Source organism: Doryrhamphus excisus, chromosome 16 (assembly GCF_030265055.1).
Source record: "Doryrhamphus excisus isolate RoL2022-K1 chromosome 16, RoL_Dexc_1.0, whole genome shotgun sequence".
Classification (NCBI taxonomy): domain Eukaryota; kingdom Metazoa; phylum Chordata; class Actinopteri; order Syngnathiformes; family Syngnathidae; genus Doryrhamphus; species Doryrhamphus excisus.
The window spans coordinates 11,908,216-11,932,027 of record NC_080481.1 but is presented as its reverse complement, the minus strand read 5'-3'; the positions used below and the strand labels follow the sequence as shown (position 1 = coordinate 11,932,027).

Sequence of the window (23,812 nt, the reverse complement as noted above, 5' to 3'; positions counted from 1 at the left end):
CGAAATCCGTTATATGCGTATACCGGAAAATGTCCGTTTTACGCATATATCGGATTTATATCCGGTATATGCGTAAATCGGATTTTATCCGTTATAAAAAGGCACTTCCTTGACTATGTTTCCAATGTACCTGGACTGGGCAATGAAAAGAGACGTAAGGTAATGAGAATTTAACTTTATTGGACTCTGAGCATAACAAATTGTTAATTAAGCTAGGCCCTGTTACGCCCGTCAGGCCTACGTTATTTCCAGTAGTGAGGTTAAGATCTCATTCAATAAATCCCAGGGTGTTTTCTGGCAGCATTTGCCAGAATAACCCAGTTTCGTCGGCAGTAAAAATGTCCTCTGCTTTAAAACGTCTCAGAATGTCAGCTAGCTTCGGAGCGCCACGATGCGGCCATCCGATATATGCGAGGGAAATTTAATGGAAATGCATTGGAACGGGACTGGAGATTTTGTCCGAAATAGGCGAAATCCGTTATAAAAAATCCGATATATGCAATGAATTTTTATTGGAAATGCATTACAGAAAAATCTGTTCTTTTTTATCTGTCCGTTGTGAGCGAATTTCCGATATATCCGAGTCCGATATATCCAAGGTTTACTGTATTTTCCTGGTTCTATGCCACGACGGGAACTCGTACTTGGCAAATTTTGTATTCAGCTGCACCATCTTTTGGGGACTTTTAGCTTCTTGGATACATCATGTAACATAGGATCATGTAGGGGTTTTGGATCTTTCAACAAACAGACATTATTCCCAAGGTGACCCAGCCGGGGTTGATCCACAACCACTTTGATGTCACTTATACTGCGTAGGTGGCCAATTTGATGGTCCTACCCAGCGTCTTGACCTGTAAACCCTGGGATGCTGCCGAAGTGGGGATGATATCTGGGCTCAGTGTTGTTGTAGCAACTGCTACTGGGACCCTCAGAGGCTGATTCCACTGCAGATAGCATTCACTATGGTTCTCAGGACCTGGTTGTATCGCCAGCGGTAGCACCCTTCACCCAGGGATTTCTGACAGCAGCTGAGGATGTTCTCTAAAGGTTCCTCTTTTGGCGTCACAACCACAAAAAAAAATCCCCCCGATCTCCCTACAGATAGTGTATTGAGCAAGCTCTTTTATACAGCAGCTTTCTATTGCAATCTTAAAAAAAACAACCAGAATCTGTTGGAATTGTCTAATAATCATTACAGCTACCATAAAAAATGTAGTTGTAAATCTGGATAATGGTGAAGCTGTAGTGACTCAGTGGGCTTCATGAGGTTTTTTAGAGTTGAGTCACAAGTCATGGGTTGGAGCCAATCTGTGCTGAGGGGATTGTTCTGTTTTTCTCAAACTTCTTTAAGATGGATTTATTGTGAGACACGGTGCACTCAAATACACAAGTAGGTCAACACAGAGGGCCTCGCAGCTAGTCAATGTTTCCTTTTTGCAACTGTAGATGTCACCACAGAAACTGCTAATTCTTCTGCCACAGAAGAAAGAAATGTGTTCTTACATGTCACAATTTATTTTTGTTGTGCTGAATTAGGATGTACTAAATTTGATATGCAAGAAAATATACTGGTAATAGTTTTGGTGCAACAATACTTTTGTGTCCTTACAAAGCCATATTTTGATTTGTTTCTAATTTGGTGCTTCAGTACAATCATGCAGAGAATAAGTTATCTATATACTTTTCTTTCTTTTATACCTGTCTTGATAATGAGGGGCTTGTTGAATTAGTTTTGCCGGTATTTGGCCTTGTACTGGCTCCCTCTCCCGTCAAGGACGTTAAAGCTGACTCTCTCTGGCTTTGCGGCCTGCTCATCACAGTCTCCCCAGGAGTTTGTCCTTCACCTGCAGGCAAAGTGACAGATGATGCCTCATCCGCTCGCGTGTCCTTGTTCTGGCTTCCGGTTTTGTCGTCTGCAGAAATGGGGCGGTTCTGGGATGCTGGCCGGGATTCGGCGCCGGGCAGGGGGGGTGAGACAGCATAGTCTCGCTGTACATCCACAGTGCTCTGAAATGAAGAGAGTATATAGAAACTCAGATTGGAATAGTTCAAAGGAAGCAGTAAACTGTAAATGTGGGATTGTTTTGTTCGTCCCATCGGAATCAGTTGCAAAAAGGGTCTACCAGATTACCAAATTCGCTGCGTACAGTGGCGTGCTGGATGAAATTTCCACTGCACCGGGTGTGCTGCACTGCGCCACAAAAATAGAGCCCATAGAGTTTAGCTTCTTGTGCCATGCTCGTTATGGGGATTTTTATTTATTATTTTATTGTGGCTAAATATACTCTCCTGACATTACTTTGTGTATTATTAGAGCTGAGTGATCATACTGTTTATCCATAAGTCTTTCAAATTACGTGCAGAGCCCAAAGGTTGTGTGTGTGTTAATGACTGACCAATGTCTTTTGATTTTTTATGATTAATTGTTTTTACATTCATTTTAATAATGCCATCTGATATGTGGATAGTAAAGGAAGATAGCAGTGGCTAAACATTAAACTCAAAGTAACCAAACATGCAGGGGGTGTGTGACAGCTGTTGTCAACTGAGTGATCCTAACCTGTTTTCCAGCATCATGTCTTCCATCAGGGTTTTTGCTGCCTCTTGGTGGCTCACATGTGCCTGTGTTTTGAGGGTCCAAGCTCCGGGCTGCAGAGGGTCTAGTAGGGTTGATGCTCCGAGGTGGTACACAAGGAGGGAGTTCCCAGGTCCCTTTAAAGTCAGGCCAAGCACTGCCTTTCTGTAATATAACAAACATAAACGAACTGGAGGTGATAACTTAAAAAATACTTTTTTTTAGGAGTTTACCTTCACGACTCCAGGAAGTAGATGTCCTCTGTTATCTGCAACAAAGGTGGTGTGGCCCTTTTGTGCTCTGGGTGACTTAACAGAGAGAGGGCACACATTTTTTTGCCAGTAAAAATACGACAAGACATGCATGATACATAAAATAAGATAAAACGTTACGGACCTGGTTGGTGATTTGCTTCGGCTTACACCAGTTCTGCAGCCTCTTTGGCTTGAAGGCATCGTCATACTGAAGAATGGAAACAATTGTCACAATGTACATCCAAGAAAGTAAAATTTATTGTCAAAATACCGATATTTACTTGGTTCGCTGAGAAACTGAAGGACATATTTCTAGTTTACAGCCTGTGTTTGACTCGCTCGTTGCATAGCAACCCAGTCACGTGACTTATGTTAGGTTGACGTTTTAAGAAATAACATGTCGGCATAAAGATACGCTGTTATTCTTGTAGTAAAAGACACTAATTCTTTAATAGAAATATGACCCTCCAGTATCTAATATAATTGACAAAGCATAAATTAATACGTTAACTTCCTCGGCGTTTTCCGGACGTAATATTATTTACTTCCGGAAAGTATTTACGTCCCGTGACTAGTAGCTGTAGCTTGGTGTTAGCTTGTCTAAGCGTTTATTCTTCATTGGTTTCCCGTTCACTATATTGGCATAGACTAACTGCGCGACATGTTGCAACAAAGTTTTTCTTTCCCCTTTCGCTCTTGTAATCGCTCGTAAAATGTATAAAGCTAATTATTAGTAAGCTAATGCTGTGCTAATGCTCTAGAACGCATGGAGGGTCCGTCCTCTCGCCCTGATACCCAGGGTGAGCCACTGCCTCCGGCCAACAAGACAACGTCTGTTGGGGATGGAGAGGCAAACCTTTCCCGGGACACGAAAACACACTTTCGTGTGTGTCGCTTCATTATGGAAACAGGTAACTAAACAGCTAATTTCTCAGGTCCTAAATGGACACAACTGTTTCCAATAGGACTGTATCCTATGGTGGAGATGACCTCATTGTATAATTTGCATAATTTGCCACGTGCTTATATATTTATCTATGGGGGGACTCAGCAACTTTATTTGTGGAAAAGTGTACACTTTAGCTAAATAAATTCAAATTAGCATTGCCAATTGTACCTCACACGAAAACTAGAAACAGAAGCTACCCTTTAAAAGAGAAATGTTTCAAAATAATTCTTAATCCTTAGCAACCTGTAGTGGTTAAAATTAATTAATGGTCGGCCACCACAGATAAATGAACGTATAGGCAATACTGAGACACTTTTGTGCACCATGTCAAACCTAAATCAGTTTCTTTTCATTTAAAGAAATGTTTTGTATTAGTCTGTGATGTGTTGGGCTATGCTTTGAGTAATAAACACAATTAATGAGTGAAGTATGTAAAAATATGTTCTATCACCTTGCTTAGGAGTGAAGCTGGGAATGCGCTCTGTGCCAGTGGCTACAGCTTGTGTTTTGTACCACAACTTCATGAAACGTGTCAGCATATGTGCATATGAGCCTTACCTGGTGGCCATGAGCTGTGTGTACCTGGCCGGCAAAGTGGAGGAGCAGCACATAAGGACCCGTGATATCATCAATGTAAGCCATAGGTAAGTTTTGTTTGTGAAATTGTTTTGTATACGGTACATTGCTGCACATATCGAATGTTGATGTTCTATAGCCATCACGAAATGGCGGACCTTGGTCTGGATCTGGACCCAGTGATGGCCCTTTACGGATCTGTGACCAATGAAACTGAATTGTAAATACAATAACATATTCTCATGCTCACGGACCGATTGCAGCTGCTGTTTGTGGGCTTAATTACTTCAGTTATTACGGTAAAGTAATAAGCAGCAGATGCAGCAACGTCACTCAAAATGAGCCAATGAAATTGTTTGTTTACTTGCTTTACTTGCACTATTGTGCTAATGTTAAAAAAATGTTTATCAAGAAAAACGAATATTTAAAAGTGAAAGTTCATTCTTCCAGGATCCAGTGCCAAAGCACTGTCTCTCACTTGCTCTGAAACCCAGTGGGGAAAAATCTGAGAGTCATAGCACATTAATTTACAGCACAGCAACGTGCAAATGAGTCTTCACTTAGGATTGTATGGATATTGGAGCAAAACAACAACATATTTTGCTGACGGGAGTGTTCTGCTGCAGAGATCCTACCCAAAGGTAAGGTTACTGTTGCAGCTTTTCTGTTAGACACTTATTCAATTAATTATTCAATTAATTCTTCAGAGAAACCGGTGTAGTTTCATTGAACTTAAAAATAAGCGTATTCAAATTGCATGCTGAGTATGACAATTTAGACATGTTGGCAGGTCTGCACTAGTATTGAAAGTCCTCCCTGCCTCACAACCCCCCCTCCCGGACAGTTCACCTCCGCCAGATTTCATTACATTTGATATTCATATGAGCTAGTCTGTTGGATACAATCCACGTCTGGACCTTCGCTGTGACCTTATGCAATTTTAATTGAAAACCTATGTGCCTTAGCTTAACAAAGTATTTTCTACCCAGTCTACATTCCTACAAGATTGAAAATATATATATTATAGTTACAATGTACAATGTTTTTAGTTTCGTACAGATTTAAAGAGCAGCTTGCATCAGTGCAACAAATATAAATCGTACATATTTAAGTCACAGTTGATTAATGCTGTCCCGCCTTCCAGGTACTTCAACAGTGGCAGTGCCCCATTAGAATGTGACAAGGAGTTCTGGGACCTGAGGGACAGTGTGGTGCAGTGTGAGCTCCTCATCCTCCGGCAGCTGAACTTCCATGTCTCCTATGAACACCCACACAAGGTGTGTGTGTTTGTGTCTGTGTGTCTGTCTTGGAGTGAGTAATCATGTCTCCCCTAATTAGCATCCAACCGTCTTGCTTTGACATTGTGAGATGTTGTCACGCTTGTCCCAGAATGTTTGTGTGCATAGTTACAGTCCAGATAGTCTTTATGTTAGAAATGTGCAGAGACTATTTACTTATCCTAGCTAAACCTATACATGAAGTCGTATATTTAATGCACGCATTATGGGTCTCCTTTTTTCCCAGTATCTACTCCACTACTTGTTGTCTGTGAAGTCGCTGGTGAACCGCCACGCTTGGTCTCGATGCCCTGTGGCTGAGACTTCCTGGGCATTGCTTAGAGACAGCTACCATGGGGCCATGTGTATCCGCCACATGCCCCAGCACATCGCTATAGCGACACTGTACTTGGCTCTGAACAGCTATGGTGTGGAGCTCCCTGTCGGGGAGAAACAGTGGTGGCAGGTGTGTATGTACTCTTGTATTTATACTGATTTTTTTTTACAGAAACGTCATTCCTCTTTTTGTATTGTCTTTATTGTTGTCGTTTATTGTCTAAGCACAAGTAACATCTTTTTAAAAAAATGCATCATGAAGAAGAAAAAACACAAGTCACACTGGTCTGTAAGTCCTCATTTAGAATTTGTCACAAAATTCAAGACTAAGAACAGACATTTTATCTGGAAAGACAAGTTATTCAACTGCACAAGAAGAGCACACAGAACAATAGGCGACATAGGTGTCCGGTATGTCAACAGTTATTCAGCTTCACGGTAACATAAAGAAGTGGCTGAACTAGGATGAAAGTTCACCAAGCTCTCGATCTCATTTCACATCACCGAGACCATTGAAATCTTCATCCTTGGTATCACTAGACTATAGCGCCCTCTCGTGACCATTGACAGTCATCACTGTTTAAATTATGAGCTATATGTTGATATATAAGTTGCAGGACCAGCTAAACTATTACAAAGTATAATTGGGAAACTACGGTATAGCCATGCTAGCATGATTTCCAAAGCATTTTGAGCCCAATTCATAGTGGGTGCCACAAATGTTACTTAGTCATTCGAAATGTCCAATGAGATACATTGTCAAGTTTTTATCGGCATACCACCAAAACAACATTAATCCAGCATTTTAACACATGTTGATTTGAAGGATCCTTTAAATCCAACTTGCAAAGAAATCCGTCTTTTTCCTGTATTTTGGAGGATGCACCACGGCCACCCGTATCCCGGCCATTCCTGCAAAATATTTATATAGACAGTTAGGGCACAGAAGTGGACAGAGCGGCTGTAACTTTTGAATGTAATTGAATGTGAGTTTTTACTCATTTGAGCATTGACTACTAGATATATGATGGTATGATGCAGTAGTGTTGTGATGCAGGGGTAAAATATCTGGAGGCTAGACATGATTGAAACTGGACTTAAGTGGCATTACCACCTACCTACAGTATCTAGCTCCGGTAGTCTTCAAAGTGTTCAAATCTCTTGTATTAATTGAAGGATGGTGCACTAGCCATTTTTCCATTGTCAAGCAAGTTGACTAATGATGTCTCTTTTGTTGAAACTCTGCTTCACAAGACATTCTATTCAAATGCAAATTATGAAAAAGTCAGGATTTGTTATGGTTTCCACTTTAGCACTCAAGGCATTCAAATCGTATTCGTTTGAAGTCCATTGTTTGAGCCCGTGTGTGCCTGTGTGTGTGCAGGTGCTTTGCGAGGATGTGACCAAAGCGGACATAGATGCTGTGATCTCGGACCTTCTACAACTGTACGACATGGAGGCCAAGTGTATCTGAGGACACTCCCGCCAGGCTTGCGCACAGTTGATGATTCAGCTGCGTATTTGTGATCACAAGTGTGTCATTTCTGCCGGTAACAGTGTGTATGTGTGTGCATGTGTGTGTAAGGGAATTTGTACTGTCTGTGTGTGTGTGTGTGTGTGTGTTTGAGAGAGAGACTAGCTGAGACAACTGCACTACCTAGGCTCAACACCCTGGGGAGACATTTCTTCATTTCCTGCTTCCTGGTTGCAGATCACTGGCTCTGCAGCAAACAAGCTTTGCGGATTGGTATCATTGGCACCAAACAAACTATCCATGTGCTTCATTGTTTACTTAAGATAATGCAAAGTGTGATCTTTGTATTTAATTGTCCAGTTAAACAATAATAAAAGGCCTCCACTTACTTGAGTGTTCAAATGACCTCCAGAACTTTTAACAGATCCCAAATATACTTTTTTTAACTAGATTTAATGGCTGACCCTCTATGGTGACAGCATGCATTTTTTTTATTAACCTCTAATGGTGCTTCTAAGAAAAGAATGGCACTTCTGTGCCTGTCATGATGTCAATTAAAGGCTGTAATTTGATTCGAAAACACTTGCTGTGCTGCAAACTACAACTCCAATTACAATTAAAATATGCAGTAAAAATGATCTGGGCATGAAAATACTTGGGCATGATTTGGGAAATAAATGTCTTGACATGATTTCAAGATTTTTTTTTTTTTTTTTTACCAAGGGAGTTGTTGGTAAAAAATTAAAATAAAATGCTATGCTTCACTTGCAAAGATGAAATGCATTTGTACACTATGCTGTGTGCTCCAGGGCTGTAGCCTGGAGTGGTCCTCCCTCACACTCAACAGTCAAATGAGTGGAGTGTGAGGATGATGTCAGCATGGAGGTTACTCGAGGATACTCTACTCTGCATGTTAGGGGAAAATACACAGAATCTCAAGTGTAAGTCCTCCTGTTGTGTGCCATGGCTGTTGTTGAGAGTACTGACACACTGGCAAATGCATTATTTTACTGATATGTACATGTACAGTATACAGTGGTGTGAAGAAATGTTTACCCCTTCATGAACACTGACCTTAACTGAGGCAGGAGAGGCCTTTTTGGATGTTGTTGTGGGGCTTTTGGGATCCCTTGGTTGAGTCGTCAGTGTGTTCTTGGGGTCACTTTGGTTGGCCGGCCACTTCTGTGTTTTTGCCAGATGTGGGTAATGGCTCTCACTGTGGTTTGCTAGAGTACAAAACCATTCATGGACCACAGGTCCATGAATGTTTGGGATTTTTTTCTCCCTTAATGCTAAAAAAGATTATTCAAAAACTGCATTTTGTCTTCTGTTGTGTTGTCATTGACCAATAATTGTTTCTGATGATCTGAAACATTTTAGTGTGACAAACACGCAAAAACTATTTACACCTTTCTGTATTTATCTTTCAAAAAATATTTCCCTTATACATGTGTGCATGTATGAGAAAAGAAACAAACGTTTTTTTTGTCAAATTCTTACTTCTCCCATTGTCCTCCGCATGCTTTGAGCCTGTCTTCATGGGACAGTAGACATTGCGTGTCTTGCAGTCACATCACGAGCCAACATCACGAGCCACACAGTATTCCTCTTCTCAGTATATTCCCTACCTTCTCATCTGTCCACCTTGCTGTTCCAGATGCCCTATCTCTTTTTTTTTTTAATCACTTGTCTTTCTCCATATTCCTTGTGTTCCTGGCCACCCCATTTCCGGCCTCTTCTTCCTCTCTCCTCCTCCCTCTTGTCTCCCTAATGTTATATTAATAATGGAGAGGAAGCATGTTCAGCCAGACTCCATGAATTAACCATCAGATGGGAAGGAGAACTGGGGGGGGAAGAGTCAGGAGCAGGGAAGGAAACAGTGATATGAATGGATGGGCTTTATAGGGCGTTAAGAAAGAGGTGAAGAAAACGTTTGAGAGGGGAAAAGATGAGTAAAAGCGGGAGGGTTAGTCTTTGTATCACACATAGGCAGCCAGTCATCTGTGGTGGATGCTTAACTCCACTCACACATAACTTCCAGTCTTGTATTCGGGGCATGCGGGCAAGTCAAAAAGTTGCACACAGCATTGTGTGTGTGTTATGTTAAAATGACAGTTTAGCATGTTAATGTTGCATCAGGGCTGCAGTCTTAACAGCAGAATGCCCTTGAGCTTATAAAAGCACTGCAGCATGATAGACAGACACTGACCAAGTTTCCTCTAAACATTAGAAATGCCTCATACGCAGTAGATTTAAGAGACAGTCTGACAAACATTGTAACGAGACTAATGGCTTATTTTCTGTTATTATGTCTACTATATTTGGTTATGTGAATGAAGGTTACTATCATGTCTAGAGGGCTCTATGTTAAAAAACGTTTTCAGCAGGCTGTAAGCGGGTTTTTACGCTTACGTTTTTCTGTTTTCATGTCTAGCCCGTTTTTATGTTATGAAAAAAATTCAAAATGAGGAATCATACTTTGCGGAAATTCGCTTCTCGGTCAGGTCTGGAACCAATTAACCATGTAGGGTAAATTATGAATTACTGTACAGCCATTTAATGGAGAGTATCTCCAGTTTAAATAAATATATTTTTAAAAATACAACCATCAACTATGGCGCATTCACAAAATTTTAAATTTCTTCCCTGTTCAAAGCATTCATTGTGGCCACTTCACATGCAGTGAGTTGAAATGCAAATTTTTTGGCCCTTTGTATTGAGTTGTGGACTCTTATAGAGCAGCTACACACAATAACAGCACAGAAAGCTTTTTAGTTCTTCCAGAATCTGCACCTATTCAGCTGTATTTCCTTGGATTTCCAAAACGGTCCGTTTTAATTTATTCCACCCATGGCCCGCCTCATGGGACACCCACTCCACTGTGAGTGGTCCCATTACAAAATCCTCCCGAGGACTTCCAAGACTACTGCCGCACCCCACTTTCTAATTTTGTCTCAATATTGTCAGAATAGGAGTTGATAATAAATGAATAAATTAAAGTGGTTAGGAGCCTGTAGCTCATGAACTACTGGTTGGAGACCCCTAACTTTCCATGTATAAACTCAAAGAGTGGACAATCTTTACACAAAGTCTAAATGTGGTCATTACATGTTTTTTGCGGGACTACCCATGTTTAAAAATACTAATTGGGGTGGAAAAAGGATACTAGCAACTCCAGACATTGTTGAGCTTGTAATTTGAATCTACTGCATATAATTTTACCATCATGTGCAACTTAAAGTATATTATCCCAAGATTCCACGTAAGACTTTTTTGTTCTTCTTTACGGAACTATTGAAACTGATGAATGCTCATTGGTAATGAAAGTATGTCAGTCAGACATTTTAGTCCGCCGCTGGGATGACGATGCCGCGCAGCTAAAGATAAGACGAGGGAAAGATCAAATCAGCAACAAAGCTTTTCATCAAGATGTGTGTGTGTGTGTGTGTGTGGTCCTGAGGAGAGGATATCTATTTATAAGTTCATCTGATTCATCTATAAATACATGTCTCCACTTTCTTTTCACTGCATTATAAGCTTTGACAGTGTCTAGTTCAGTATCGCCATACATGGTGGAGGGGTGGGGGTGGGGGGGTTGTTCGTCAATGTGTGTATTAGTGGGGGGGGGGGTCGGGTAAGTATGAAAGGAGTAAATGTCGGTTCCTTGACTTTCAGCACTAGCGTGCGCTGGCTTTCAATGCTATTAACAGTGCCTTGGGCCCCTGCTTTGTTAAATTGCACTGAGAAGGAGGAAGGCTCTGCATCCTACCATCAGTCAGAACCATGCAACCAGACCCAAATCAATCAATCATTCAAACTTTATTTGTAGAGCACTTTTCATACATAAAATGTAGCACAAAGTGATTTACATGTTAAAAAAAACAACAACAAGACACACATACATGATGTTTGTTTGCCTGAGTTACAGAGGAACCAGATCAGGAAGCGCTGCCATCTGCGCTGGGGGCTTTCTACGGCACAGGCCAGAATACCGCAAACAACAGGTAGGCCGAGGACCCACTGCGGCGGTGTACCGCCACTGAGCCCCCACCCAACCCAGCCGGTGAGCCCCAACCTCCAAACCAAAATCCTCCTCCACAAATGTATAAGGCTGCTCCTGAGTTGCATGTGAGATCATTTTACTCCCCCAAACCTGAAATTTCACACACAGCTCAGGGGTCTAGTGTTTAGGCGACTCACCAAAATTTGGTACACAGCCAACCCAAACCTAGAAGGATGTCTGTAAAATTTGTGCAAAATTCATTCATTTTCTACTGCTTTTTCCTCAGGAGGGTCGCTGGAGCCTATCCCAGCTGTCTTTGGGCGAGAGGCGGGGGTACACTCTGGACTGGTCGCCAGCCAATCACAGGGCACATATAGACAAACAACCATTCACACTCACATTCATACCTATGGACAATTTGGAGTCACCAATTAACCTAGCATGTTTTTGGAATGTGGGAGGAAACCGGAGTACCCGGAGAAAACCCACGCATGCACGGGGAGAACATGCAAACTCCACACAGAGATGGCCGAGGGTGGAATTGAACTCGGGTCTCCTAGCTGTGAGGTCGGAGTGCTAACTCGACCACCGTGCAGCCCACTCTAATAGCATCACAAACTGTATTTTGAATGTTGTAAACGGGTATTTATAATAAGGAATCTTACTTGTCTGGAACCAATTAACCGTGTTAAATACGGGATAACTTTAAGTGTATTAGTAATTTGGAGTCACCAATTAACCTAGAATGTTTTTGGAATGTGGGAGGAAACCGGAGTACCCGGAGAAACTCCACACAGAGAGATGGCCGATGGTGGAATTAGACCCTAGTCTCCTAATTGTGAGGTCTGCGCGCTAACCACTCAACCACCGTGCCGCAAATTTGTGCAACATTGGTTGAAAAACATGGCTGCCTTGAAGGAAAATGTTTTCAGGGGGACATGTGCAGGACGTAGTTGGCCAAAATTTGAACACCTTGATGATATCTGTATATAACATGTGGTAGCAATCATATTTGTCATGCCCTGACTTGAAAACAACATGATTGAAATGTATGCATGCACCATCAGAAGGATGGAATACCAAGGAAGAGGCCCACGTCATGCTTTTGTTGTGGGTGGTGATTTAAAAAAATAATAATAAAACAAAAAAGATGGCCCTAACCGGCAATACCCTTCACTGTGCTGCGGTGTGTCCGCTGTCGTCACCACGCAGAGGAGTGTTGTTGAAAGAGGAGGGGGGGAGTGACGTATGCACCCTTCCTCCTCCTCCTCTTGCCTGGATGCTGCGAGCAGGTTCCTGTGCGCGCGCGGGCTCCTCCTCCAGAGATGTCGCAGGAGCATCTCCTGTCAGCGCGGCCTTTCTTTGCTCCTTTTCTTTTCTTTGACACTTTACCGCATTGGGCCCCGTCATTTTAAGCATCAGCATCAGCAGCCTCATCGTCATCACAGGCGGTAAGCACCGGCGTGGACTGCACCCCCCTCCCCACCCCCACCCTCCCCCCGCCGATGCCTCCCTTCTGCAGGAGAGGTGTTTAAACCTCAACCGGCGCATTCTCTCTCTCTCTCTCTCTCCATCTCTCTCTCTCTCTCTCTCTCCCTGCTTCAGCCGCAGAACTCGGCCGACCCACGGTCAGGTGACAGCGCGGAGTGGAATATTCATCAGCACCGTCCTCGTCTTTCATCCCCCTTTCCTCCATCGGACTGTAGGCTGCTGCAGCAGCCCGCGCACGGTCCTTCACCAGCACCTCCTCCTCCTCCACAGCCGCCACGACCCCTTCTCTCCTCCCGCCCTCCTGTGCATCCTCTCTCATCCGGGCCGGGACATTCTCCGCTCCACGCACACGCAAGATTAACTGGGGATTGTGGCTCCGCGCCCGACCGCCCACTGATGCTGATGTCCTTGAGCTCGGCCTGCACGGTGAGTCGCCTTGTTTGGCGTGCGTGCATGGGTGCGTGACTCCTGTTTACCCCGCGCGTGTGTGTCTCGTGCTGTGATTGTGTACGAACATGCGTGGAGGTTTTGTTATTTTATGGTTTAAAAAAAAAGGAGCTCGGGCCTGGTGTAGCATCGCGGGCCAAGCAGAACTACAGTAATAGCCTTTACAGTAAAGGACATACCGTAGTATCCTGATAAACAGCCATATGACATTGTGAGTGCGTGCGTGTGTGTGTGCGTGTGCGGAGCTCCACGCTGATGCACATCACATCCTTCCGCGGATGCAGTCCGAACGGAGACGAGCTAACCCTCCGTGCTGCACTATGAGCACCAGCATCCCTCCTCCATCCCCTTCATCCTTCCTTCGTCTTGTTTTTTCCACTGCGCGTCGCACCTGCTGCGTCCACCCACGGCCACGGGGGTGTGGGTTCGATCCAGTAATGATCTCTGGCCGGTAGCCACTGGTCTGCCCGGACCAAGTAACCTTGCAGGGGGAGGCGTAGGTTAGTGGCGCGCCTTTAGCCCATCAGGTTGAATTTGAAGGTGGCTATATAGGACACGGTTAATGTGGTACTTTTATATTCATGTAGTGAGAATGTGGAGCAGCAGCAGCAGTAGCAGTAGCAGCAGCCACAGGATGATGATGATGATGCTCAGGCACGTCTGAAGGTGACCAGCAAAGGTCATTTTGTGTATTGAATTGGAGTATTGCTGCACAAAAGAGCATGTAGTCGACTTGAGTATTTGCAAGTATTAAGTGTGTTTGTTAGTGTGTGTGTCATTGGATGGAGGTGGATAGGGAGTCACGTGCAAATAGGATGTAGGCTGTTTGTGTATTGTCTTTATGTGTGTGTGTGTGTGTATCTTTTTAACTATCTGGCTTGACCCCTGTAGGGTAACCTAAGTTACTCACTGCAGTGAAAATGAGTGTTTACACTGTATGGGAATGAATGCCCACAAAATAGTTTCAATCCCAATACAGTCATGCAGCTTTTTGTGTCAACTCATCCATAATGTCTGCAATATGTGGGCTTCGAGGTGTGTGTGTGCGTGTGTGTGGGTCAAATCAGAGGTGACCCCTTCATGTACCTGTCACAAACTTCACATGTGGCATGCAGCATTGCTTTTAAAAATATGTATTTATCTCCAAAAAGGAATTAGTGCGACCTTTAAAAAAAACACACACACACGTGACTGACATGTGTGTACAAACTGGGACAAATGTGACGCTAAGAGGTCACTTCAGGGGAATCAGAAAGCAACACAAATTGGAAAAAAAAAAAAAAACCCTGCAAGAAACGACACGCAGGATAGAGTATGCACGCACATTTGTTTAGTCACATGTGCTCAGGTATGTGTGTATGTAGCCTGGATTGACCCGTGTGATACACACACACACACACACACACACACACACACACACACACACACACACACACACACACACACACACACACTATCATAGAGCACTACTGGGCTGGGATTAAATCCCATGAGAACCTTCTCCTCTCTCATGCATCAACAAGCCTGTGTGAAAGAGAAATAAGTGTTGTCATTCTATATGGATAGGAACACTATTTGGTTACCTCAATTTAAGTTGAAGACTGTAAAGTCATGTGTTTCCTTTATACCAGGGGTCTCAAACTCAATTTACCTGGGGGCCACTGGAGCTAGGGTCTGGGCAAGGCTGGGCCGCATCAGGTTTTCAAAAAAAAAACCAAACGCATTTATTAAAAACAGAAAAATATACAAACTTTTTCTGTGCTTTGGTTCCGATTTTCTACAATAAAAGCTCTGATAAAACATTCCACTGTTCTCAAATATCTTAATTTTTATTTTTCTGCACAAAATAAGATGAAAAATAAATAAACAAATCCAGAATAAAGAAAATCAATCAATCAGTAATAAATAAATATAATAATAATAATAATAAAACGGCAAATAATAAAAACTTAAGAAACCACATATAGTTGGCGGGTAGACAAATAATTTTTTTTCAGATTAAAATTAACAAAGCATTATTAGAGCCCTGTAGACATGACAAAACGACTATAATCACATTTATACTTTTTTTATTTACAACATATTGCGCAACTGCAGGGTCTTGAGACACATGCTAACTCGCAAACTAGAGAGCTAGCGACCTAAACGGTAGCCTTCAAGTTATTTTCCTTTAAACTTAAATAGCCAAAACCTACCACTTCCACACGGATAGGGAGGATAACTATTAACAGTTATTTAACCTTTAACATGAACATTAATCAAACGTAATAATTTTTTCTGGGTACATGATACCATACAGCATCCATATCAAACTTGCGCAGGCCGCACTAACATTAAACTTTTATATCAAGGCGGGGGCCTCAAAACCGCGTGTTTGAGACCCCTGCTTTATACCATTATACTGGTATGTCATTATTAATCAAATAATTATTCCAATTCCGTAGTAGCTTCCTAAAATATTTATATGACAACAATTCCTGGGGTGAAATTTCACGTCTAAGTAATTTGCTGTGACTGTGTTAGCGAAAGATGTATGATCAGAATAACTAGGCGGCGGAATGTTTTTCACTTTTTGTGTTCAAACACATTTTTAGCCACGGAGGTTCTCGCTTGTCTTTTTCTCCCTTGTCTCTTATTGTGAAAGGTCTGCGGTGTAAGACACATTAGTGTGTATGTGTGATGACAGAGATAGTGTAAGCGATGTCTCCGGGCATGAGTGTGTATGGCGGTGATGCATGCAGTTGCATAAGTGAAATGGGCTGTGTGCGTGCAACCACAATTTGAAAGTGAAGCATGAGCAACAATATTGTGTATGTTTTGTCTTTTTTTTTTTTTTTTTTTTTCCTGGGGTCCTTGATGTGTGCACATGTACATACTGTACATGTGCAATTACGCATGTCAAAGCTCAGAGTGCGCCCAACAGAAAAACTGCGGTTGGCGATAGCTGCAGCCGGAGCTCCTTTTCTTTTGTGAGCTTCATAAAATCTGACAGAATCAGTGAGTAAGAGAGCAGGCTGGAAAGAAAGAGTGTGACAGGCTGAGTAAATAAATGATTGCAATGGCAGGCGCCGCATAGATGGGGCTGGGGGTCGCGGGAGGAGAAAGGAGGAATTCAAACGAAGAGATGAGTAAGCTATGTACTATGGATTGATGCGCATATATGTGCGTAAGCAGGAGCAGGTACTGTAAGAGAGGAAGCGTGGATAAGAGAGCAGAGTGACTCAGTCATAAACTAACACTCACAGTCAGGATGGAGGCATAGCAGGGCAGGGAGGAAACGAGGAGATGCAGGAGTGGAAAGGATGGAGGATACAGAGAATGAATTATGAACTTCAACTGTGTGTTTTTTTGCCTTAGCCTCATCAGAATAGTATGTAATAATATAATATGTGTCTTTCTTGTGTGATGCTGACAGTATTCAGTACAGTCACAGCCTGCATTAATTGCTCACGTGGGATGGAAGCGGGTTTCAGGATACTAGAAGCAATGCAAGCTCCAGGGCTGCTGCTGCTGCAGACACTGTTGATGTCAGATTTATTTTAATTAAATCATCTCCAGAGATGGTTTGAAACATGAACATGAATTCCGCAATTAGGAAATTATGTAAAGCGGGTTCAACGAGAGCTGCTTGCGTCAGAAGCATTGCTCCTTTGCAAGGCTTCGTAAAGTTCATAGAAAGTGGACACACCCTGTCATACAAAAGCTGTTTCAAGTAATATTACCATATTATGCTGTATAATATCCACAACCGCAATATACATGCACCTACAAAAGAACCATGTGTGTTTTAGCACATTCATCTCATCACCAGCCAATCACAGGGCACATATAGACAAACAACCATTTGCACAACCAAAAACTTTAAATTATTGTTATTTATTCTAAATTATTTAAATTATTTGTACAAATTACTGTTTATGCTGTACATTGTTGTTCATATTTGATGTAATCTATTTATTCTCCTCATTATTATTTATTATTTATTATTACACAAGAGACAGACAACAACATTTCGTTGGCAATTTCACTGCTGTTATTGTGCAATGACAGTAAAGAAAGTCTATGTCTATGTTTATGTCAATTAACCTAGCATGTTTTTTGGAATGTGGGAGGAAACCGTAGTACAGGGAGGAAACCCACACATGCACGGGGAGAACATGGAAACTCCAGACACAGATGGCCAAGGGTGGAATTTAACTTGGGTCTCCTAGCTGTGAGGCCTGCGTGCTAACCACCACCATGCAGACTCATCTCACTATAAAGTAGTAAAATTCTGTTAATTCTCCCAGCCAATCAGTGAAGACTGATAATAATAATGAAAAAGTCGTTTTTCTATAAGTGTCCTTTAAATTGACTGGCGACCAGTCCAGAGTCTACCCCACCTCTTGCTCTTAGTCAACTGGGATAAGCTCCAGCTCATGACCCTGAACATGCAGGATGGACACTATAAAATGAATAGGCCGATCATTTATTGTACTTTATAAGTACACTCAATAAAAATTATAAACACATTACTATTGTTTTCATTGATGACATTTTGAAAGCACATATAATGCACGGTCCCATGTTGTAAGGATCGTTGCAATGCGTATGTATACGCTTTGAAGAAAACGGTGGTCACACCAGATGCTGGCTGGTTTTCCGACCCCCTCCTGAACCTCCTCCCATTGCAGTTAAAGGGCACATAGTGGAGTGGCCTTTAATTGTGTCCAACCTAAGGCACACCTGTGCAATAATCATGCATATAATCTGTGTGGTGATGAATTATGAATGCTCACTAACACAGATTCAGACCGATTTATGAAGAATGTTTGGGAGAGCTAGGGATTTTGTGTACACAGTTTTACATCTTTGAGTTCAGCTCATGGAAAAAGTGTTGCATTTTGTGTTGCATACATTTTTGTATGTATGCAAGTATATGTACTTACTTTTGAGAATACTGCATTTCCAATGTTTCTTATGAGTGATGCATATAGGAACAGTCAAGTGTGCAGCATTACTGTTTTGATTTGCCTTTTTAGTGCTCTGCTCAGTGTTGTTAGGTACAGCAGGGAGTTCTAAAAACCAAATACATGCAAGCTCAGCGCGATAACAAGAACCACCTGACAATATTAGTGACCAACCTGTGATTATGGTGATACATGGTGTAGTTGCATAGATGTTTTTTTTGGACCCATAGTAGTCCCATGGGAATAACACGGCCCCAAATGGATGGATGGATGCTTGGAGGCTGCTTAGTGGCTGGAATGAAGAATTTTCCATTCTAATATTTGTGTCCATCTAAACAGCCGGAAGTCTTTATTCTCATCCATATAGCAGTACATGTTAGACACATAATTTAAGACGAGCTGAAAAATTTTAAGAATTGAGATTTTGCACTGGAGCTTGACGGCAACGGTCATCATGATCTGGGGTGCTTTTTCCTTCAGTGGACAATTGAGCTTCAGGTTGTGCATGGGCGTCAAACGGCAGAGTACATCCCGCCTGACAAACAACCTCTTCCAGAGGAATAATGTTACTATTTGAGAGTATTTATTACTATTTGTACGTATTTATTTGTGTGTTACTCTGATTTAAATCCAACTGGGAACATTTGAGGATGGATGGTAAGGGAAGTTTATTAAATCAAGTCAACAAATCAACAATTTTAGGGTGATAACAAGAATGGTGCGGCTACTCAATGCTGAGTCTATTTTAGGAGGGATTTGGTTTTTTTTGTGCTATGGACTTAAACTTTTGATCAGTTGCCTCACAGCCTATTTCAGTTTGTTGTTTGCAAATAATTGTTTTTGTTTGACTACCATTTCTTCTTTTTGCATTTTGAACACTTAGAACCTCCTTAAAGGAAAGCTGCTCTCTTTTATTGGAATTTTGCGCGTCATCCATAATTCCGATGTGAGACATATGTGTCACACATGTCTTTCTCTGTGCGTTCTAAAGATATAAAAACAGGCAAAAAAAGAGGCAGCTAAGAATGCACGCCTATAAATCCTTCTGAAAGCACCCCAAAAATCAATTTAGCCATTTTTCATCAATGTATTATTCATTTTCATTTTATATCATTTTTCAACCGATTCAAACCATTCAAGCATCAAATTGTTCTGCTTTGCTTTTATAAAATTCCCAGAGTTCCCAATTCCCAGATACTAGATTTTTCTCATTGAAAATGAATGGGCCATTTTTTCAAACCATTTAAACGTTTCTCAATCAATTCATACAATTCTACCATGAAACATTCCACACATCCTGGGCATCAAATATAACGATTTTTCACATTGGAAAAATTCCAACTCTTCCCGACATTCCCACTTTTGCCAAACACTAATTTTTCCTTCAATCTTTATTAACTGCATCGTACATATTTCAAACAATTCCAACATCAAATTGTTCAACACAATCCAGAACTTAAGTCTACCTATTTTCCTAGTTTCCCAAAATTACTACAAAAAAAACCTAATTACAAAAAACCTAACTACCTCTTAAGGAACGGTACTACTTCTACTTTTCTAATCCGATTGACCTAATTCCAACATCAACTCATTCAACAAAGTCAGGACATTCGTGCTGAGCACCAAATTTCCCACTTTTCCTAACATGCCCATTTTCCCCGGAATGCTGAATGCCAAAATTCCCCCCAAAGTGTAGTTTTCCTTCTTAATGTTTGCAATTTTTCAACTTGTTTTAAAATGACTTCAGTGGGTGTTCATAAAGGAACCCACTTGCCTCACTATGAGCCAGTACAATGCATGATTTCTCATAGTAATGAACATTATATAATAATCACTGATGAACTGTGTTATAGAATCGTTTTTTAATTCTAATAATGTATACTGTAATAATCATAATTGTCTAAAGATTATCAAGTACAATTTTAAAATGGTGTTAATGCCATTAGTTTACACTGCCCTCAAGTGGCAAAGTGTTATTATCACTACAGATAGTCACAGAGTGAAGCTTATTTTGTCTTCATTCATCTTCATGCTGCTTAATGTTTAAAAGGTCATCATACAACATTTTAACATATCTGAGTTATAATTAGAGATGCTGAGTTTCTGTTATTAATGTTTTTTCCCTTCTTTTCTCCCCAGGTCACCGTGGAGTAGTAGCACCAGCTACCTTGGATCTGCATCCACTCCCTGTGTCTATCAGCTGACATCCCCCTCTCCATCTGTCAATCATCGTTTTAGTCCCGCCCACTTGCGCATCAGCCTGCCATCCATGGACTGGCTGTGAACCTGGAGGGAGGGGGGACAGGCGAGACGAAGGCGAACAAAGCTGGATTGGTTCAGATATCACGCTTCTGAAGTGCTGCTGCTCACTGTTTTTCATCCCCCTCACCCTCCTCCTCCTCCTCCAGTGATGGAGAAGTGAAGGAGCAGAGGAAGGCTAGACTGAGACAAGGAGAAAAACACAACCAGCGCCACTTTTGTTCAACAAAAGGCTGTTGAAGTGTATGAGAATAATTATACGGTTTTTGAATAAGATATCAAAGAAGGGGTGAGACAGTGCTGTTGAGCACATGAACAAGCTGTCAGGGAGCACACGAGCGGGTCACTGAGTTGAGGACAGACAAGGAAGGAGGTGGGGAAGGAGGAACACAACATACGTCAACCTTGTGTCATGTCAACAACAGCGACAATGGGCGAAATGGCAAACAGCGCAGTGGAGTTTTACCCCAAAGGAAATCGGGGAGGAGGAAGGGAAGATGGCAGCCACGGAGCTGGAGACTTTGGGGTTACGGTGAAGGAACTGAGGGAGCTGATGGAGCTCAGGGGGGCTGATGCCCTGCAAAAAATCCAGGACAGCTATGGAGACACAGAGGGGCTCTGCCAGAGACTACAGTCCAGCACAACTGACGGTGAGTAGACATGGACAACACACGGTTTGAATGGGCTGCTGTACTTGTGAAGTATAAATGGAGGTAAAGGTATGAAAAGAGCTGGATGGTTCTTTATCACATGTTCAAAATATGATGAAAGTCCAAAACCCTCTCCAAACAGGCCTTTTTTTGTCAGTAGCCCCAACAGGTGCCACCAGCAATCGTATACACTCAAAAATAAAATAAATGTTTAGCCTCAACAAAAAAAAATCAACGCAACAGTTTCCATTAGTCTTTCTTAGTTATGACAACTTAATTTGAAATTGCTTTGAACCAACAAACAATATTGCATTGCACGAATTAGCTTTTCCTCTTCACTCAACGCTTATTTTAAGTAATGCTTACTGAATAATTGTTGTCATGGGGACAAGTTTTTAAGTTTATAACTCAAAAAAATATGTTAAGTCAACTGACTTAATCATTTTATTCAAAGTAGTTTAATTTGTTACAATAACAATGCACACAGCTTTTTAAGTAGCACTAACTTAATGCTACTGTAGGTACCAGTTACACAGGGGAAGAATATACAACTAACATGTGATAACAGTGCTATAGAAGCTGGCAGTTACATGGTTAAACAAGCTAAATTTCAGAAATCTCAATGAAAGTCTACTTGTGACTAATTTAAACCCATCACTTCAGTAGAACAATTAGAAATACATTTGACTCACCGTGAAATGTTGCTTCAGCCTCCTGCACTTGTCTTGTCTTGTAGGAGATGCAACTTACAAATGGAAAGGTTAATGTTGAGAAAAATGATGTTATTAAGTCACTTATTAAGCAACTTGAATTTTGTTCTAAGCTTACCAACAATAACATTTGAGTGTATATGACATGTAATAAAAACAGTTCATGTAATAGCCAACATTATTATTTGAACATAAATAAAGTCAGCAACTTAGAAAGTTTATCTAAATCAATTAATTATTTTTTTTTACATTGCATTTATGTATTAAATCAAGTGGTGTCAACAGATACTCTGAATTAATTTTTAGAGTGTATATAAAAGTCATCCATTTTACTCAAGACATTGCAATATACTGATATTTTTGACGAGAGAGTGGTTAGTGTACTTGTTTCACACAAGCAATTTCCGAAAAAACTTGGTGTGATCGTAGTCTTATGTAAATTAGCCCTGAATGTTACATCACACTCAGGCCAAAAATCTGAAGGGCTTGATGAAAGTGGCTAACAAATATGACTTGGTTGTGTAATGTCAGGCACTCCAGACATCTAAATATTGAATGTGTGTACAAGAAATTAAAAAGTCACTTTTCCATAAGATGTTCCCTTTAAAATAAAATGTGTCAAAGTAAAAAATAACAACAATTCCAGTGGAAAGTGTTCTTATCCTACCAGATGCTTGGTGAAATATGGGCTTCCGAGCCATTGAAAATCCATTATTACAAATGTACAGATAAACACATGGTGAATGAAAACACCATAATAAAATAATCAAAACACCTCATCACACTGACAGAGTAATCCAGACAAGAGAAAGCAGCTTTAGCTGAGTCGGGTGCGCAGAGGACACACTGAGAGTGCATGGAGTGATGAATGGATGAAGGGGTTTTTAGTAATGGAAAGCTGATCGACTAAATCAATAAATGGAGAAGTGAGAGTGTGCAGTGAGGGAGCGCCACTGCTCGGATTTCACGTCTGCAATTGTCGGAGGACGTTACTGATTTTTACCTGTATGAATTCCAATAGTTGTTATTCTGCGTTCTTCTTGTGTACTCTGGGTACTCTGGTTGCTTCCCCTTATCCATGATATTCATCAGATGTCACAGGAGGTCAATACACTCAAAATATATACCTAAGAAATATACAAGACAAGTACGAAAATAAAAAAAATAGTTTAACTTCATCCGGTAATGCATTTTGTGCCAGCAGAGTCGGCAGCTGGCCATCCTTATCGTGTTAAGTTACTGTGTGATGATTTTAGCATTCGGTCTAAGATGAAGCTGTATGAAGCTATATTGAGTAATGACCCGCAACTTCTGAGAAAGCTGCCTGGCCACTCCAAAATGTGCACCTCAACTGTGGTCCGGGGGTTGGGGGTCCTAAAACCAGCGACCACCATTTCAAACATGCCCGCTAACTTCAAAATGCCATCAATGCTGTAAAATGTACCAGTGTTTTGTTGTCCATAACAAACGCTCCCTGCCCATACCATGACCCCACTGCTCCCATGGACCATTCCATCCACAGCGCAGGTGCTTTTTACTGTATTGATGTCATCTGGATGCATTGAGATACTGTGATGAGAGCCTGAGACCCATTGCACGGCCCCCATGTTTCAGGGATCCCCCTGAAAGCTAAAAACATCCCAGTACTTGCATGGGCAGTGTACTCAACTGATATGTCAGCCATATAGGATGTTTGGATGGTCTGGATGGAAGTCTACAGTTTTACAGTTAAATGGTGGTCACAGTAGATACTGACTGGTTTTCGGACCCCCCCGGACCACTTCCAATACAGCTGAACTGCACATTTTGGAGTGAACTTTTACTGTGACAAACCTACCTCACACCTGTACAAAAATCAT

At 41.5% G+C, this 23,812-nt stretch overlaps 3 protein-coding genes across 8 annotated transcripts in view; 2 read left to right on the top strand and 1 right to left on the bottom strand.

The window, feature by feature from the left end:
* Positions 1–163: 163 nt before the first annotated feature.
* Positions 164–3,811, bottom strand: cfap126 (cilia and flagella associated protein 126). Its single transcript, XM_058052422.1, has 5 exons — positions 3,114–3,811; positions 2,975–3,040; positions 2,812–2,886; positions 2,564–2,743; positions 164–2,010 (listed from the first exon to the last, which is right to left on the bottom strand). The coding sequence occupies exons 1-5, from the start codon at positions 3,138–3,140 to the stop codon at positions 1,696–1,698; spliced, it is 663 nt and encodes a 220-aa protein (XP_057908405.1). The 5' UTR covers positions 3,141–3,811; the 3' UTR covers positions 164–1,695.
* On the top strand, positions 3,258–8,144 carry ccnq (cyclin Q). Its single transcript, XM_058052421.1, has 5 exons — positions 3,258–3,743; positions 4,242–4,425; positions 5,502–5,634; positions 5,882–6,100; positions 7,355–8,144. The coding sequence occupies exons 1-5, from the start codon at positions 3,599–3,601 to the stop codon at positions 7,442–7,444; spliced, it is 771 nt and encodes a 256-aa protein (XP_057908404.1). The 5' UTR covers positions 3,258–3,598; the 3' UTR covers positions 7,445–8,144.
* A 4,591-nt stretch (positions 8,145–12,735) lies between these two features.
* Positions 12,736–23,812, top strand: part of atp2b3b (ATPase plasma membrane Ca2+ transporting 3b) — a 51,634-nt gene continuing 40,557 nt past the window's right edge. For all 6 annotated transcript variants that reach the window (XM_058050515.1, XM_058050514.1, XM_058050520.1 and 3 more), the window contains exons 1-3: positions 12,736–12,898; positions 13,053–13,364; positions 20,474–21,243. In XM_058050515.1, coding sequence (XP_057906498.1) covers positions 21,006–21,243 — 238 coding nt within the window. In that variant the 5' untranslated portion in view covers positions 12,736–12,898; positions 13,053–13,364; positions 20,474–21,005. The remainder of the gene's footprint in view (positions 12,899–13,052; positions 13,365–20,473; positions 21,244–23,812) is intronic.

Excerpts from the sequence above, each read along its gene's own strand:
- ccnq (XM_058052421.1), top strand. The coding sequence starts at position 3,599 with ATGGAGGGTCCGTCCTCTCGCCCTGATACCCAGGGTGAGCCACTGCCT. Across the intron at positions 5,635-5,881 it reads CCTATGAACACCCACACAAG|TATCTACTCCACTACTTGTT; the intron begins GTGTGTGTGTTT and ends CTTTTTTCCCAG. Across the intron at positions 6,101-7,354 it reads GGGAGAAACAGTGGTGGCAG|GTGCTTTGCGAGGATGTGAC; the intron begins GTGTGTATGTAC and ends GTGTGTGTGCAG.
- cfap126 (XM_058052422.1), bottom strand. The coding sequence starts at position 3,140 with ATGTCCTTCAGTTTCTCAGCGAACCAA. Across the intron at positions 2,744-2,811 it reads TACTTCCTGGAGTCGTGAAG|AAAGGCAGTGCTTGGCCTGA; the intron begins GTAAACTCCTAA and ends GTTATATTACAG. Across the intron at positions 2,011-2,563 it reads GACATGATGCTGGAAAACAG|AGCACTGTGGATGTACAGCG; the intron begins GTTAGGATCACT and ends TCTTCATTTCAG.